Raw genomic sequence first — 13,992 nt, 5'->3', positions numbered from 1 at the left:
GTCATTTGTGCTTGTGACGTCAAGGGGGTGAACATGGATCCCCGTCAGCGTAGTTTCTCTTCATTTCGAATAAATCTTTCGGTGCATTCGCAGCAAGGCTTTAATTCTGGGACCTTAGCTTGGCCTTTTGGTTGAGAGTAGGAGTCCTAATCTCCTAATCTTTGTAGCGTATTATGAACTGATCGATAATGGACAATGAATAAAGAAGATAGAACAATCACCCTTAACCCCCCCCCCCCCCCCCCCCCCCGTCAGCGTAGTGATCTCGTCTTAATACATTTTTATTCATAGGCATTTCTTTTCAAGATAATAAAATAAAAATGATGCCATAGCTTGAAATCTTGATCTTCACGGGATTGTGTCTTGTGCGGTTATGATTGCTTACAGCCCGGTGCCGAGATTTGCTTCCCCTCGCTAATGCAACCACCTTTACCTCGTTTTATCTCACTTTTGGGGAATGTAATGGCGAACATATAACTAAAACCACATCGTCTTGCATTTGTTGGAAATGTAATACAACTTAATCCACTCCGTCTTTGTGTTTGTTGTGAACGTAATCGAACAGTAATGCACACCGTATATAAAATCCTCCCCCCCCCCTCGCGTGAACGCGCATTCTGCTGCGCTTCCAACGAAAGCGATCGTATTCTATATAAAACGCTTATTAAAACTATAAAGCGAGCTAATTATAACAATTGGGAGATCCTAGTCTATATAACGCGTTTATATAAACAATAAAGTGCGATCGTATTCTACAAAATGCGTCTGTTGACGTGGATGAAAAAGTCACGCGAGGGGGTGGGGCTTTGTGGGTGTTGCGTAGGAGTCGGATTTGGGCACAACACCGGCTCGGGAGCTTTTATACCCGTGGTCCACACGAGAAAATGACGCGATGAGGAAGCGGAACAGTCGCCTGCGTCTGTTTTGCAGGCATACCACCGATGAACAGCGGGTTAGCCAATTTTGCGCATTTTCCATCCCGGGCAACCACGGGCAAAAATAAACCGCAAAATTTTAGCCGTGATTCAGCCGCAAACGGCTGTGTGACCGGCCCCTTATCTATGGAAGATATAGGACCAAAAACTATTTTTTGGGGGTGCGCCCTATAGTGCGGAAAATACGGTATCTTAAAAAAACAATAGTATTACTCCAAAATGAAGCACAACAGTTAGCCATTGTGAGGTCAGGCATAAGCTGACCACTTATTATCTGCCGCTTGTGTGTTGGGGGTCAAAGTTGAGGGTCTGCTGTGGACAGGCGCCACCACACCAGGCAATGCTGCCCTCAAGGTCACGTCAAGTCACTTGAATTCAAAGGAATACTTTTGTTTAGATAGATAGATAGATACTTTATTCATCCCCGTAGGGAAATTTTGCTACTTTTCCCGCCAAGGAATAAAAATTGCATGAGCAGGACTTATTTAGGGAGGATGAAGGAAACCTACATGATGGATTGATAGATGTTGATTGGGCCTACCGAAAAATGTTATTAAGAAAGCAAATTTTCATCCCAAAATGCCGGCAACTATTATCTTTTTAGCAATTTCTTGGAAACAAGTATTTTCAAGAAACTTGTAATGTTAAACTAATGGTAAACGCTAGAAACATACTTTTTTTTTCTAATGTAAGTTGAGGGTTCAAGCTTCTTTTCATATGTTGTAGGCCTATATAACAGGGCTCGGTAACCGATGGCTTGCGAGCCACATATGACTCTTTCCATGAGTACATATGGCTCAGAGATTAAAGGATACTCATGCAAATCTAATCCAAAGCAGAGTAATCTGTTATTGAATGTAGGTAAAACTAAGGAGATGATAATAGATTTCCGTACTAAGCCTCCTCTGCATGTGCCACTGTTAATTAATGGTAGTGAGGTCGAACTGGTCCATTCATTCAAGTTTCTAGGTACTTACTTGTCAGCTAACCTCACATGGACTGTCAATGCTATTGATATTCTAAAGTCAGCCAGACAAAGGCTCTACTTCCTTTGTCAACTCAAATCATTCGGAGTCCGTCAATTCATTCTAGTCAATTTTTATCGTGCTATCATTAAATCCGTTTTAACTAGGTCAATCACAGTTTGGTTTGGTCGCGTCGATCAGAAAGAATTGTCAAAGATGGAATTAGTAGTGAGGACGGCAGATGAAAAAATAGGTACTGGCCTTCCGTCCCTGCACAGTGTCTACATCGAACGAATGAGAAAACGGACACTAAAAATTATGGACGATCGCAGTCACCCTGCTCACAGGTACTTTGATTACCTGCCATCCGGTCGCTGTCTTCGCTCCATTAGGAGCAAGACTTCACGTCTTAAAGAGAGTTTTTACCCTTCCGCTATTCGCATGTTCAACGAGAAATGATTAGGTTATTGTGTATAGTATTATTATGCCAACGCCGTTCCTCCGACCTATTCTACTCTAGTCTTGTTATTTACATATTCTTTCTTTTTAAACTATTCTATATACCGTATTTTCCGCACTATAAGGCGCACCTAAAAGCCTTTATTTTTTTCAAAAGCTGACCATGCGCCTTATAATACAGTGCGCCTTATTTATGGATCAATTTTAAAATTGTAAAGTTTTCCAACTAACTTGCAGCCGCCGACTAGATTTTCCCCCGAACGCCAAGTAGTACACGGTGTATGCTGGGATTTATTTACCGGCGTTTCATTGGCTAACCAATGTGTCAATCATCATTTGAATCGATCACTATTGGCTAAAGTTATTCGGAGTTCAAGAGGCGGATCCTTTATTTCATTTACAGGCTGGCATTGGCTTAAACGGCAAACAAAGCCTGCAATTGGCCGAAAAAGATGTGTCAATCATCAGTTGAATCGATCACTATTGGCTAAAGTTATTCGGAGGCCAAGGGGCGGATCCTTTTTATCATTTACAGGCTGGCATTGGCTTAAACGGCGAAACAAAGCCGCAATTGGCCGAAAAAGATGAATGTGAATAGCATGTGGCTGACGGCATAGAGAAAGCATTTTTTTTCTATTCTGTATTTGTAAATATTGTATTCTCCTGGATTTACTACCCTCACGGATATAAGAGGACATTGGCTGCACATTATTATGAACACAACAACTTCGGTGAGCTACTCCGGATTTTATATTGTCCCTGTATCTTGTTTCAGACTGAACTCGATGTTTCTGTGATAAGCGGTGCAGATAATGGATGGAATGGAGTGTCTATTTTTAAATTAAACTCAATTCCAAGTGTTTATTGTCATATGCACAGTAAAGTTGCGAGCGAAAAAGAAAATAGATAATAAGGAATGGTTGGCATTTCTTGAATCCCAAGACTTTAACCTTCTGAATGATGGAACGATGCATTTGAGTGACATCGTACGGACACCGCATCCGCACGTGTTCTCGACACGTATATGCGTCTTTGCAAGCTTTCGGAATGTTAAGGGGGTAATAAGTTGGACTGAACTATCTGACTGTTTTGTCGACGTTCCCATTGTAACGCCTTATAATCCGGTGCGTCTTATCTATGTCAAAAATAGGACCAAAAACTATTTTTTCGGGGTGCGCCCTATAACCCGGTGCGCCTTATAGTGCGGAAAATACGGTAATTACCTTGTATTATACACTACAATATCTTTTTTACTCTATTCTTTTACATCTATTATATAACCATTATTGAGAGTTTGCGTGTCAAATGATTTCTTGTATATATCATGTTTATGGTTTATACTGGCTGAATAAATACATTTCACTACATTCTGACAAGCGTGGAGTCAAGTCTAGTGCGTGCATAGCTGACGTAAAGCTTACAGTAAGAATGCATTGGTCAAGTACGTAACAAGTATACTTCCCACTACAGTTTACAGTCAGGGTGTCACACCAACAGACCCCGTTGTGGCTGTACGTCGCTAAGGAATCCTTTATTTGGAAGCTCATTAAACAACTTAGGTTTACTATTGAGACACTTTATGATGAGAACCACAAAAAACTGTGGACAGCCAGAAACGGCAGCCAAGCACACAGAACAATTTGATTGGGTGAGCAGTAGAGGTGGGCTGAGCTATGCACACGGCACACTTCTCTCTGCACCGAAGGTAAATAGGACATTATCCTTATTTGCAATATTTTGTGAAATCTTTACAAATTAACTCTGCACCTTGTTTTGAAACCATTATTTATGAAAACGATCTTAAGTAATTGCAGTGGGGAGATTAGTTTAAAGTAGTATATTTATTGATATGGCACACAGGTTCTGGGATTTTTCTTATTCCCCAAAAAATATCAAATCATCCAACATCACACAGTGAAATAAAATGCGCTGTAAAATTAGACTTTGTCTGGATAGCGGGATTGGTGGTTTTGCCAAAATTTGTCTTAAAATATATTGTATGTGTCTGTTGAAAAAAATCTATCCAAATATTCTGCTATTATGGTTGTTTGGTTCAAAAAGGTTCCCAACCCCTGCTATATAGATACAGAACTAAATTTTTTGTGGGTCTTCAAAAATATGTCACAATGGCGTAAATTGGCTTGCACCTGCCTTTCCTATCTGAGAGAAACATCTATCATTGAATGAGTTAAGTAAGCGCCTTGTTTTTGTTGTCTAGGTCTGGACGACAGCCTGCAACAGTACCTCCCATCCTTTAGGCTGCAGCAGGTGGATGGCGCAAAGCTTCTGACAATAACGCATCAGGAACTGACCACGCTGGGCGTGTTCAGAGTCGGACATCAGGAGCTCCTACTGGAGGCCATTGACCTTTTGTGTGCGCTGGTACGCCCTCCGGATTACTTTACAGTATTTTTGGTGTCCCAAGTGAGCTTATTGTCATTCTCACTTCAGAACAACGGTGTGGAGTCAGACAACCTGAAGACCTTGGTGGGAAAGATGAGGCTTGCCTACCGAGACCTGAGCGGGGCCGTCTCCCGGCGCCGGAAGGACCCGGCCTACCCAAGTGGTGTTGCACACAGGCCCTCTAATGACTTCCTGACTGCCGTGGTGGAGCTCATTGCCGTCGCCAAGAGTCTGCTGGCCTGGATGGACAGGTTTGTTGAGATTACTACCAAATGTCCTCCATACTGGATGTGTCAAAGTGATACACATGGTTAAGAAGTTTATCTTAGTCTTACATCAATACCAATCCGGTGCCACTTAGTGGCACGGAGGTCTCAAAACAATTTCAACCTTTCATGTCTTGTATTGTCAAAGGAGCGATTTCACCAAATATCACAAGAATCAAAATATACAGTACGATTCATTATATGAGTCAAAGTCCCAATAATGTATTTTCTACCAACATGTACATTTCTATAAACAATCTTTTAGTTTAGTTTTAGTTGCCTTCCCTTTGTTTTAAGACCTCAGAAAATGACCAAGATTGACACATTGGGTCGTAGGGCAGGGTTTGGGAACAGGCAGCTATGGAGCCGCATACGGCTCTTTGTCTTTACCCAGTTGCTCTTTTTCAAAAATGTTTGATAGTGGGAAGTGATATGCAGGAAGAAAAGCATGAAACAAACATTCTTAACATTTTCCACTGAATATATATACTGTATGTACATACAGTACACAAGGAAGATGGCCAGGAAATAGAAGGTTGGATTTGGCTGCTTGGAGTGGTCGGGAGCTACAGTACCCAATTATGTCGCCAGAGGAGCTTAGATACCTTGCAAAGTGAAAGCAGATGTTTATCGATTTAGTGGGTCTTGACCAGGGGTCAGCAACATTTTTAAATGTCTTTGTAAATCAGTGTGCCACACCAAGATTAATGACTCGCACAACAATTTTTTTCATATCCAACAGAGCTTTCATTTTACACCAGTCCGAATATACAACATGGATATACATTGAAACTGTATAACTGGCCAATTTATCTTCCACTATTCTTGTTCATCAACAAACTAAAAAATGACTGTGACCAACATGTGGAAAGGCCTGTAGACATCCATGACTTCAACTATTCTTCATCAACAATGAACTACAATCAAAATCAAGTGATATGGACTGCTACCATACCATTCAATAAAATCTTATTTTAGAAACTATCAAAACTCGAAACACACACACACCTTTAATATTTTTGCCATCAGTAAATGGTTTTCCGTGCTTTGCCATGTGGTGAGCAATGTGATAGTTTGCTTCAGTGGTGGTGTTTGTAGCAGTGACAAATGTTTTCAGGGTCTTTGTTTGTTTGCCATACCTGGACACAGCGCGTTTTAATGTCTCTGCCTTGAATTTATGTTCATGTTTCGTCTCATAATGACGCTTAACACTTGACGTGCAAGGTACAACGCTCTCGAGGCATCATGCACAAATAGCAGGGTCATTTTTTGCACAAAGCCTCAGTCATCTGTCCACGCTGGCTGAAAAGAACGAGATTTTTTTGCTGGAAGAGCTGTTGTGATTCGTTCATTTATCGCGCGCCGGAGTTTCTGTGGCTGGGCTAAAACACAGATTATTCCTCCTCTGCGAGGCCCGGCGCAGACACGCTCACACACGGAGCAGAGGAGGAAGGGCGGTACCGTAAAGCGCAACTGAAAATGTCTAAATTTCACCTAAAAATGCCCATTAAAAAGTCATTATTATTTTGCCGTGCGCTCGCTTGCCACTGGTTAACCCCTCGCGTGACACTGCTGGCACGCATGCCATTGGTTGCTGAACCCTGGTCTAGACTATAGGTGGTTTAGTTAGTACTAAAAGGCTAATATTGGTGAGGATGTTCTGCATAAAGCATACAATTAACGCCCACACTATCTCCTTTATCTTTCTCATGGTGTCCTCTACTACGTCCGCCTTCGAAAATCCCAGACACACTGACAGGGCGCACCAGATATTTTGAAGAAAATTGAAACCTTTTATGTGTGCCTTATAATCATGAAAATCAAACCGCTATTTTTGTTCTCAACATTAATTTTGTTTCAGTTTTTCTAAAAATATGTTACATTTTTGTCCAAAATATCACTCCACATACATAAAGTACATCAAAGTCTATTTCCAGATAATTTTACTCAAAATCTTTTAATTTAGCATTTGACTTATTTTATTACATTTCAAATGGTTTTTAGCAAAATATATTTTTTATTAAAATTAAACTTACTTTTCTATCGTGAAATAAGAATATATTTAAAAATATGTTAGAAATATAGGAAGAAAAATTGTTTTAAAAAATAAGGAAAATTTTCTGATAAGTGTTAATTTAAGTGTTTTTCAAAATTTTCTAAGAAGATAATAACAAAATACAATTGTATACAATCAATGGTATTCGTCATTGGAATGTGATTTTTTTCTTGCATGATGAAGTTAAAAGGGAAGCAAGCTTACTCACCAACACTACCTCTGTACGGAATACTACCTTTCTCCCCTTAAAAAACTCCGACCAATAAAAAAAATACAGCTTTTTTAAATAAAAACAAAATCTTGTATTTTCAGACATGAAAATCTCTCACCTCTTGGAGAAATTCACCATTTCAAAGTGAAAAAAGGGTTACCTATGTGAATTGTGTATATCCAAAGAAAGAAATCTTTTGAGGAAGGTGGGCTTTTATAAAACCCATTATTTTCCACCTGTGAGACAGTAGAAGTGACAGAGGTATCTTTGGGGATAATCTTAGCCTAGTTGTTAGCCTGTTCAGGAGCAAGCTAGCTGGAGGGAATTAATCACCACAGTATCCGAGCCAAGCAAAATTTAACCTGCTTTCATGCAAGTGACATGAGGCTAAACCCAGCCAAGAAAATAAACATATCAATATTTTTTTTTTGTTGTAAAGTGTACCGGAATATATCCATCGAACCCTTCTCACCTTTTCAACCACTGACTGTCACGGTTGCCCATTGCCCTCATTTGGGCCCGCCTGTTTGGCGCCAGCTGCTGCTCGTTGCCTGATTGGCTTCCCTCCTATTTAAACTCGGTGCTCTCATTCACTCCTTGTCAGTCTGTCAACAAACCTCTGCACTTGCAAGACTTGTATTTTGACTCTGTCCAGTATCCAGTATCGATTCTGCCTCTCTCGTCCTGTCCGGTATCTTGCTCCAGTATCGCCCCGTCTGTGTCCTCCTGTCCGGTATCTTGCTCCAGTATCCGGTATTGATGCCGCCTGTCTCGTCATGTCCGATATTTTGCCAGTGTACCCAGTATCCAGTATCGATCCCGTCTGTCTCGTCCTGTCCGGTATCTTGCTCTCCAGTGTCCAGTATTCTGTATCAATCCTTTCTGTCCTGTCCTGTCAGGTATCCTGCTCATGTATCCAGTATCCGTCATCGATCTTTTCTGTCCCGTCCTGTTCGGTATTTTCTCATATATCAATCCCGTCTGTCCTGTCCGGTTTTGATCTCTGGCGTTTGTGTTCCCACGCATGACTACCCCATTCCTGTAAAATAAAGCTTGTGTGAAAACGTTACGCGTATGGGTATGTTCGGGTTTCTGACACAGACCAATTTTTATGTCTATATTTTAGTCTTTTGCTGTTCTATTTTGAAGCGAGAATAAGTGTGTGTGAATAAACAACTCTAATGATCGCATTAGAGTTCCGTTTCAGTAAATGTTTGCCACCTTCAGTTTTAAACTAGCATGCGGGTGTTTGTACTTTTTACTACTCTGGAGATGGAGATGTGTTTTGCGTGTAAAAATAGAGTGAGTGATAATATCTACCGCTTTTTAATCTCAAAAGTTTGCCGTTTATGAGTAAGTGCTATTTTTTATTAATAGTACAGAGACCCATCACTTCTTTGGATATTTTTAGTTGAATTCTCTTAATTGTCATTGATATTGATGTATCATTCATTGTGGTCTGAGAGAGCAACAGAGTAACTGTTGCACAGGGCAGATTGGGTCGGCGTGTGTTGGGTGGGCGTGACTGTTTGTGTGCGTGAGTGTGATAGGCTCGTGAATGCTGTTAATCAAACAGTCTCGGTGGGCATGCGTGGTCAAAACAAAGGATAGTGGCAGCTAACTTTTTGCTGCGCGCTACATTGAAAAGAAAATAATTAATTTAATAAGACTCTGAGGAAAATCGGAAGAGCGCTAAGAAATTACTGATATCCACCGGTTGCTCCGTAGATTATTGGGTCTGGAAATTGGCTGAGACGGCATCGGGAGTGAGAGAAATAGCAATGGCTACAGGTCCTGCCTCCTGCTACGGCTAAGCTAGCAACCTTCACAAGCTACACCCCGTAAATGAATGATCTGGAGCTAAAAGTGGTCGGCGGCGCCCTCTCTTGGCTGCGGCTGCATCGGGTCAGATGCAATCGACATTTCGTTCTGTGTACATTGTTACACAGAATGACAATACAAGGAAATTATTATTATTATTATTATTATTACAACTCATGGGAAACCGCTACACTTTTGACTCTTTTATTTTAATTATAACAGAGTCTTTGCTCAAATTGAGGACACCCGATACTAGCGTGCAGCTAGCCAGGCACTCCGTAAATACTTTTGTTACTCGGAAAGGAGAAGCCCTCCAATTTTTTTTTCATTTTGTATAATGACAATAAACCACGAACTTTCCTGTGTGGAGTTTGCATGTTCTCACCGTGCTTGCGTGGGTTTCCTCCGGGCACTCCGGTTTCCTCCCACATTCCCAAAAACATGCATGTCAGGTGAATTGGTCGGTTCAAATTGTCCCTAGGTGTGAATGAGCGAGTGAGTTGTCTGTCTCCGTGTGCCCTGCGATTGACTGGCAACCAGTTCTGGGTATCCCATGCCCACTGCCTGAAGATAGCTGGGGTGGGATCCAGCGCTCCTGCGACCCTACTGAGGATAAGCAGTGCCGATCATGGATTGAATGACAGATAATAAACCATTCAACTGCAATTATGTGTCGTGTTTGGGGGCTTTTATGAAGGTGTGATTCTGGTCCCCATTATCCGCTAAAACTGAGGGATCTCTGTACTTTCTGGTACTATGTTCCTGGTTCTTGAACCGCTAGGTAAGAATATTAGCCAATAAAACAAAACAAAAACACACCAAGATTACAGACTTTTTATTGGGACTTGACTTCTACCAGAGAAAACCTCAACCAACCTCACAATTGCGCTCAAGTTTCACAGTGGGGCACGTACGAGCTAATTACACGCTCGTACGCACGCCTGCACGCGTCCTCAAAACAGACTTGTACAAACCTGAAGAACATTCCCCACGTTTTGACACATGTAGCAACCAACACCGCCTCGCCTCATTTTCATTTCGAGTCATCTTTCGTTTCATAAAACTGTCAGTCACCAGGACCGACTTGTCGGGTGATGACATCATCAGCGTTCATCCTATTAGGTTAATGCTTCACATGCAAGAGAAAGTGTTTGGAAATACGGTAATAACAGGATTTATATTTCACAACAACCTTGCCTTTGTTCTTGGTGTCAAGAATTCTGGATTTGTTTTCATAACTCTCAGTATTGTAGTCCGTCGGGGTTATTTTCCCTTGTTATTAACCCTCTACTTGTCTCAGCCTTATGGTAACACGCCCCATGTTGAATGGAAATGCATTGAATTGACTTTATTGTCATTCATATTAACATGGTGAAACATTGTATGCGACAAGATTAGACATGGCACTCCGGGGGTAAACATGTAGTAAAGACATAAGAGAGAATAAAAGCTGAAACTAACAGGAAAAATAGATAAAAAAATATTTTTAATATAGTGCTTAGAATACTGTCCTAAATTAGAATTATAATGCGATGACAAATACGGGTGCATCGTAACAATAATGCAAAGAAGGGAAGTGCAATAACATTGGGCAAAAAAAAATTCAGTTTTGTGCAATATTGTTGATTTTTAACGTTAGCATAGGCATTTCAAAAGTTCGTCCTGTGGGACAGTTACGGCCCATGATCAAATTTATACTGACCCGTGGCCTCTGTCATAAAATTAATAATATGTTGCCCACCAGTAATGTTGACTGTAGTATAAAATAAATGTGTACAAAATAAACAAACCATTTCACCAGATGATGGCAGTAGCCCTTTGGCCACCTTGTCCTGGGCTTTTTGTGAGAATTGTTGCCCACCCCATTTCTGACATGGCAACTGTAAACTAAAAAAGGAAAGTTGAATGTGAGGTCTGCTGCCTCCAAGGACAAGTGGAAATTAAGGTACATTTTCATCAAAATCCGAAAAAACTGCATCTGCCTAATTTGCCAAGAGATTGTGGCTGTTTTCGAAGAATATAATAATGAAAATATAACGAGGCACTCCCAGACTAAACATGCTAAAAGCTAACTGGAAAGGAACGCTGTGAAAAGGTGAAGCAACTCGAAGCTGTTTAAAGAGCGCTTTTTCACGAGACCCTGCGAGTCAAATAAAAGTTCTACAAAGGCGAGCTATGATGTTGCAACGCTGATCACTAAGCACTGCAAACCATTCACGGAAGGTGAATTTGTTAAAGACTGTTCAAAGAATGCTATGCTGAATAGCCCTAACATATTTTCAGTTTACCAAATCTGGCCTGTTTTCTAAAAAGTTTGGAGTAACTGTAGCAAAATTATGCTAACAACAGTCATACATCAACAGATTTCTTTTGCAAATCTCTTGGTTATGACAAGACCAGAATGGAAACAGGACCCAATTTGATTACGTTTCTCACAAGTTTTATTTAAGGAAAGAGGAAGGGCTGCGCCCACAATCCGGTGATTGCGGGACGCGGGAAGCAGGTCGCTCTGAACGCGGAAGTGGGTCTTCCGTGGCGAGCGATGGCGGTGTTGGAAAAACTGGTCATTAGCCGGGACGGGAGAGTAGACGCTGTCAGGATCAAAAACGGGTCAAAGCCGGGGGACAGACGGGAGCAAAAAAAATAGGTGGGAGTCAGGGTCGAAAAAGCCTTGCCCAGTGTTAACTGAGGTTCGCAGACGGACTGCAAACGGGGATGGATAAGAGTGGGTTTAAATAGAGACAGGGAGCCAATCAGAGTCCGAGGCAGCTGGCGCCAAAGGACCGGGCACAGGTTACCTGGTTGGGCTTTCCTAGCCATGAAAATATTACTTTATCCATTTTTGGTGTGGGTTTCTGGGCTACCCCATAATTTTGATGTTTTTTTGTTTTTTTTTAATTGTAAAATGAACATCAAGATAATTATATAAATAACCTGTTACGTGAATATTATTGAGGGGTAGGACAACACATTTGCTAGATATTTTAATTATTTTTTTCAAATAATATAAAGTATATGTTAACATACATTATTAATAGTAGTAGTCTTCCCTGTTTTATTCTGAGTGATGCAACTTACAGTTTTATCTGTGTAAATCTGTAAATTCCAAATATGGTTGGCTTTTGCTGCACGGGCTGCTCAGATTTTGATGCTATACCTCCCTGGCTTACTTTCACCTGAAAGGTCTGTTGCCCAAAAATACTCTTACCAGCCCTATACAGAATTTGCCTTGCATGTTTCGACAAGTCTGTTTTATTTTTGTGCAGATAAACTGGAAAAATGATAAAGCTCACTTGAGTAAGAGAATAGCTGGTTGTCTCAATGTTAACTGATCATTTCAGTTTTGGCTGTAGTTAGTCTTTTATAATCTTGTTTTAATAGCCTGGTTAAAACTATTCAAAATGTCAGTTTAAGCATTTTTTAGTATTGTCAATTTATTGTTGTGGGCGGCATTAGCTCAGGAGGTGGAGCGCTCGTCTGGGGACCAAGAGATCGCAGGTTTGAATCCCGGCTCCTCCGTGTTACATGTCGAAGTGTCCTTGGGTTAGACACTGAACCCCTAATGCCCCCAAGCAGGTTGGCACCTTGGTGTGTGAGTGTGTGTGAATGGGTAAATGAAATGAAGCACATTGCAAAACTCTTTGGGAAGTCTTCATTGACTTAAAAAGCGCTATATAAATGCAGATCATTATTTTGGTGTTATTTTCTTACAATAGCTATTCCTAACAAAGTCAAAAAGTCTTGATGCAATAGACAAGTGTCAAGACCAGAACAGAAACAGGACCCAATTGCGTAGCGTACCACAAGTAATATTGAAGGAAAGAGGAAGGGCTGCTCCCACGATTCGGTGTTCGCTGGACGCGGGAAGCAAGTCGCTCTCGTATTTTGATTGTGATCAGAACACGGAAGTGGATCCTCCGTAGCGAGCGATGGCGGTGTCAGGGATGGAAAAACTGGTCAGTAGCCGGGACTGGGAGAGCAAGGCGTGGTCGGGGTCTGAAACTAGTCTTAAGCCAGAACGGGAGAGTAGACATAGCCGGGGACAAAAAGAGGTCGTAAGCAGGGACGGGAGAGCAGACGTGGTCAGGATCAAAACAGATCGTAGCCGGATACAGACGGGAGGAAAAACAGACAGGTGGGAGTGGGGATCGAAAAAGGCTTGCCTAGTATACACTGAGGTTCGCAGACAGACTGACAACAGGGGACTGACAGGACTGGGTTCAAATAATGACAGGGAGCCCATAAGAACCCGCTGCGGTTGGCGCCAAATAAGCGGGCACAGGTGAGTCACATCTGTAATTATGACAACTGTATGTGTTTTTTGTATGCATTTAAAATCAAAAACCATGGCGACCCTAACACAAGAGAACGGTTAACAAAAAAAAAAGATTTCTGATTTAGAATGTCTTTTCAATATTTGCTGTTGTGTGCAGGGCGCCGCTGACGACCACGGACGACTCGATGTCCACGAAAAGTACCATCGTTCAGCTTTGTCTGGAGCTCACCTCCACCGTCCAGAAGGTCAGCTAACCCCACCCTCCATATCCTGTTGTTTACTTCCTGCCTTCGACAAATCTCTTCCGGCATTCCTCTTCGCTTTGTGACCCGGTTTGTTTGTTGTCCAGATAGAGGAATGATTGCAAATCGTAATCATATTTCACTATGAAAACACAGGATTTGTTCTTATGGCAGTGCTTCTCAACTGGTGAGTCAAGACTCAAAAGTGGATCCCGGACCCAATTTTAATGGTTCGTGGGCTTTTGACTTGGCAAATAAAATGTTAAGGAGAAAAAAGAGAGGGTCAACCACACTCTTAAACAGTAAATATGATTTCCTGCTCAATGCCTTCCGCCTGTTTGCACATTTACGAGGGACC

At 41.5% G+C, this 13,992-nt stretch overlaps 1 protein-coding gene across 2 annotated transcripts in view; it reads left to right on the top strand.

Annotated features, from left to right (window-relative positions):
* LOC148346554 (connector enhancer of kinase suppressor of ras 3-like) overlaps positions 1–13,992 on the top strand; it is a 35,664-nt gene that overhangs the window by 10,338 nt on the left and 11,334 nt on the right. For both annotated transcript variants that reach the window (XM_088325489.1, XM_088325488.1), the window contains exons 2-4: positions 4,578–4,741; positions 4,811–5,013; positions 13,550–13,637. In XM_088325489.1, the coding sequence (XP_088181615.1) occupies positions 4,578–4,741; positions 4,811–5,013; positions 13,550–13,637 (455 nt within the window). The remainder of the gene's footprint in view (positions 1–4,577; positions 4,742–4,810; positions 5,014–13,549; positions 13,638–13,992) is intronic.

Source organism: Urocampus carinirostris, chromosome 20, assembly GCF_059441175.1.
Source record: "Urocampus carinirostris isolate Australia breed hairy pipefish chromosome 20, RoL_Ucar_1.0, whole genome shotgun sequence".
Classification (NCBI taxonomy): Eukaryota; Metazoa; Chordata; class Actinopteri; order Syngnathiformes; family Syngnathidae; genus Urocampus; species Urocampus carinirostris.
The sequence above is the reverse complement of the archived record's forward strand: the minus strand, read 5'-3'. Positions and strand labels throughout refer to the sequence as shown.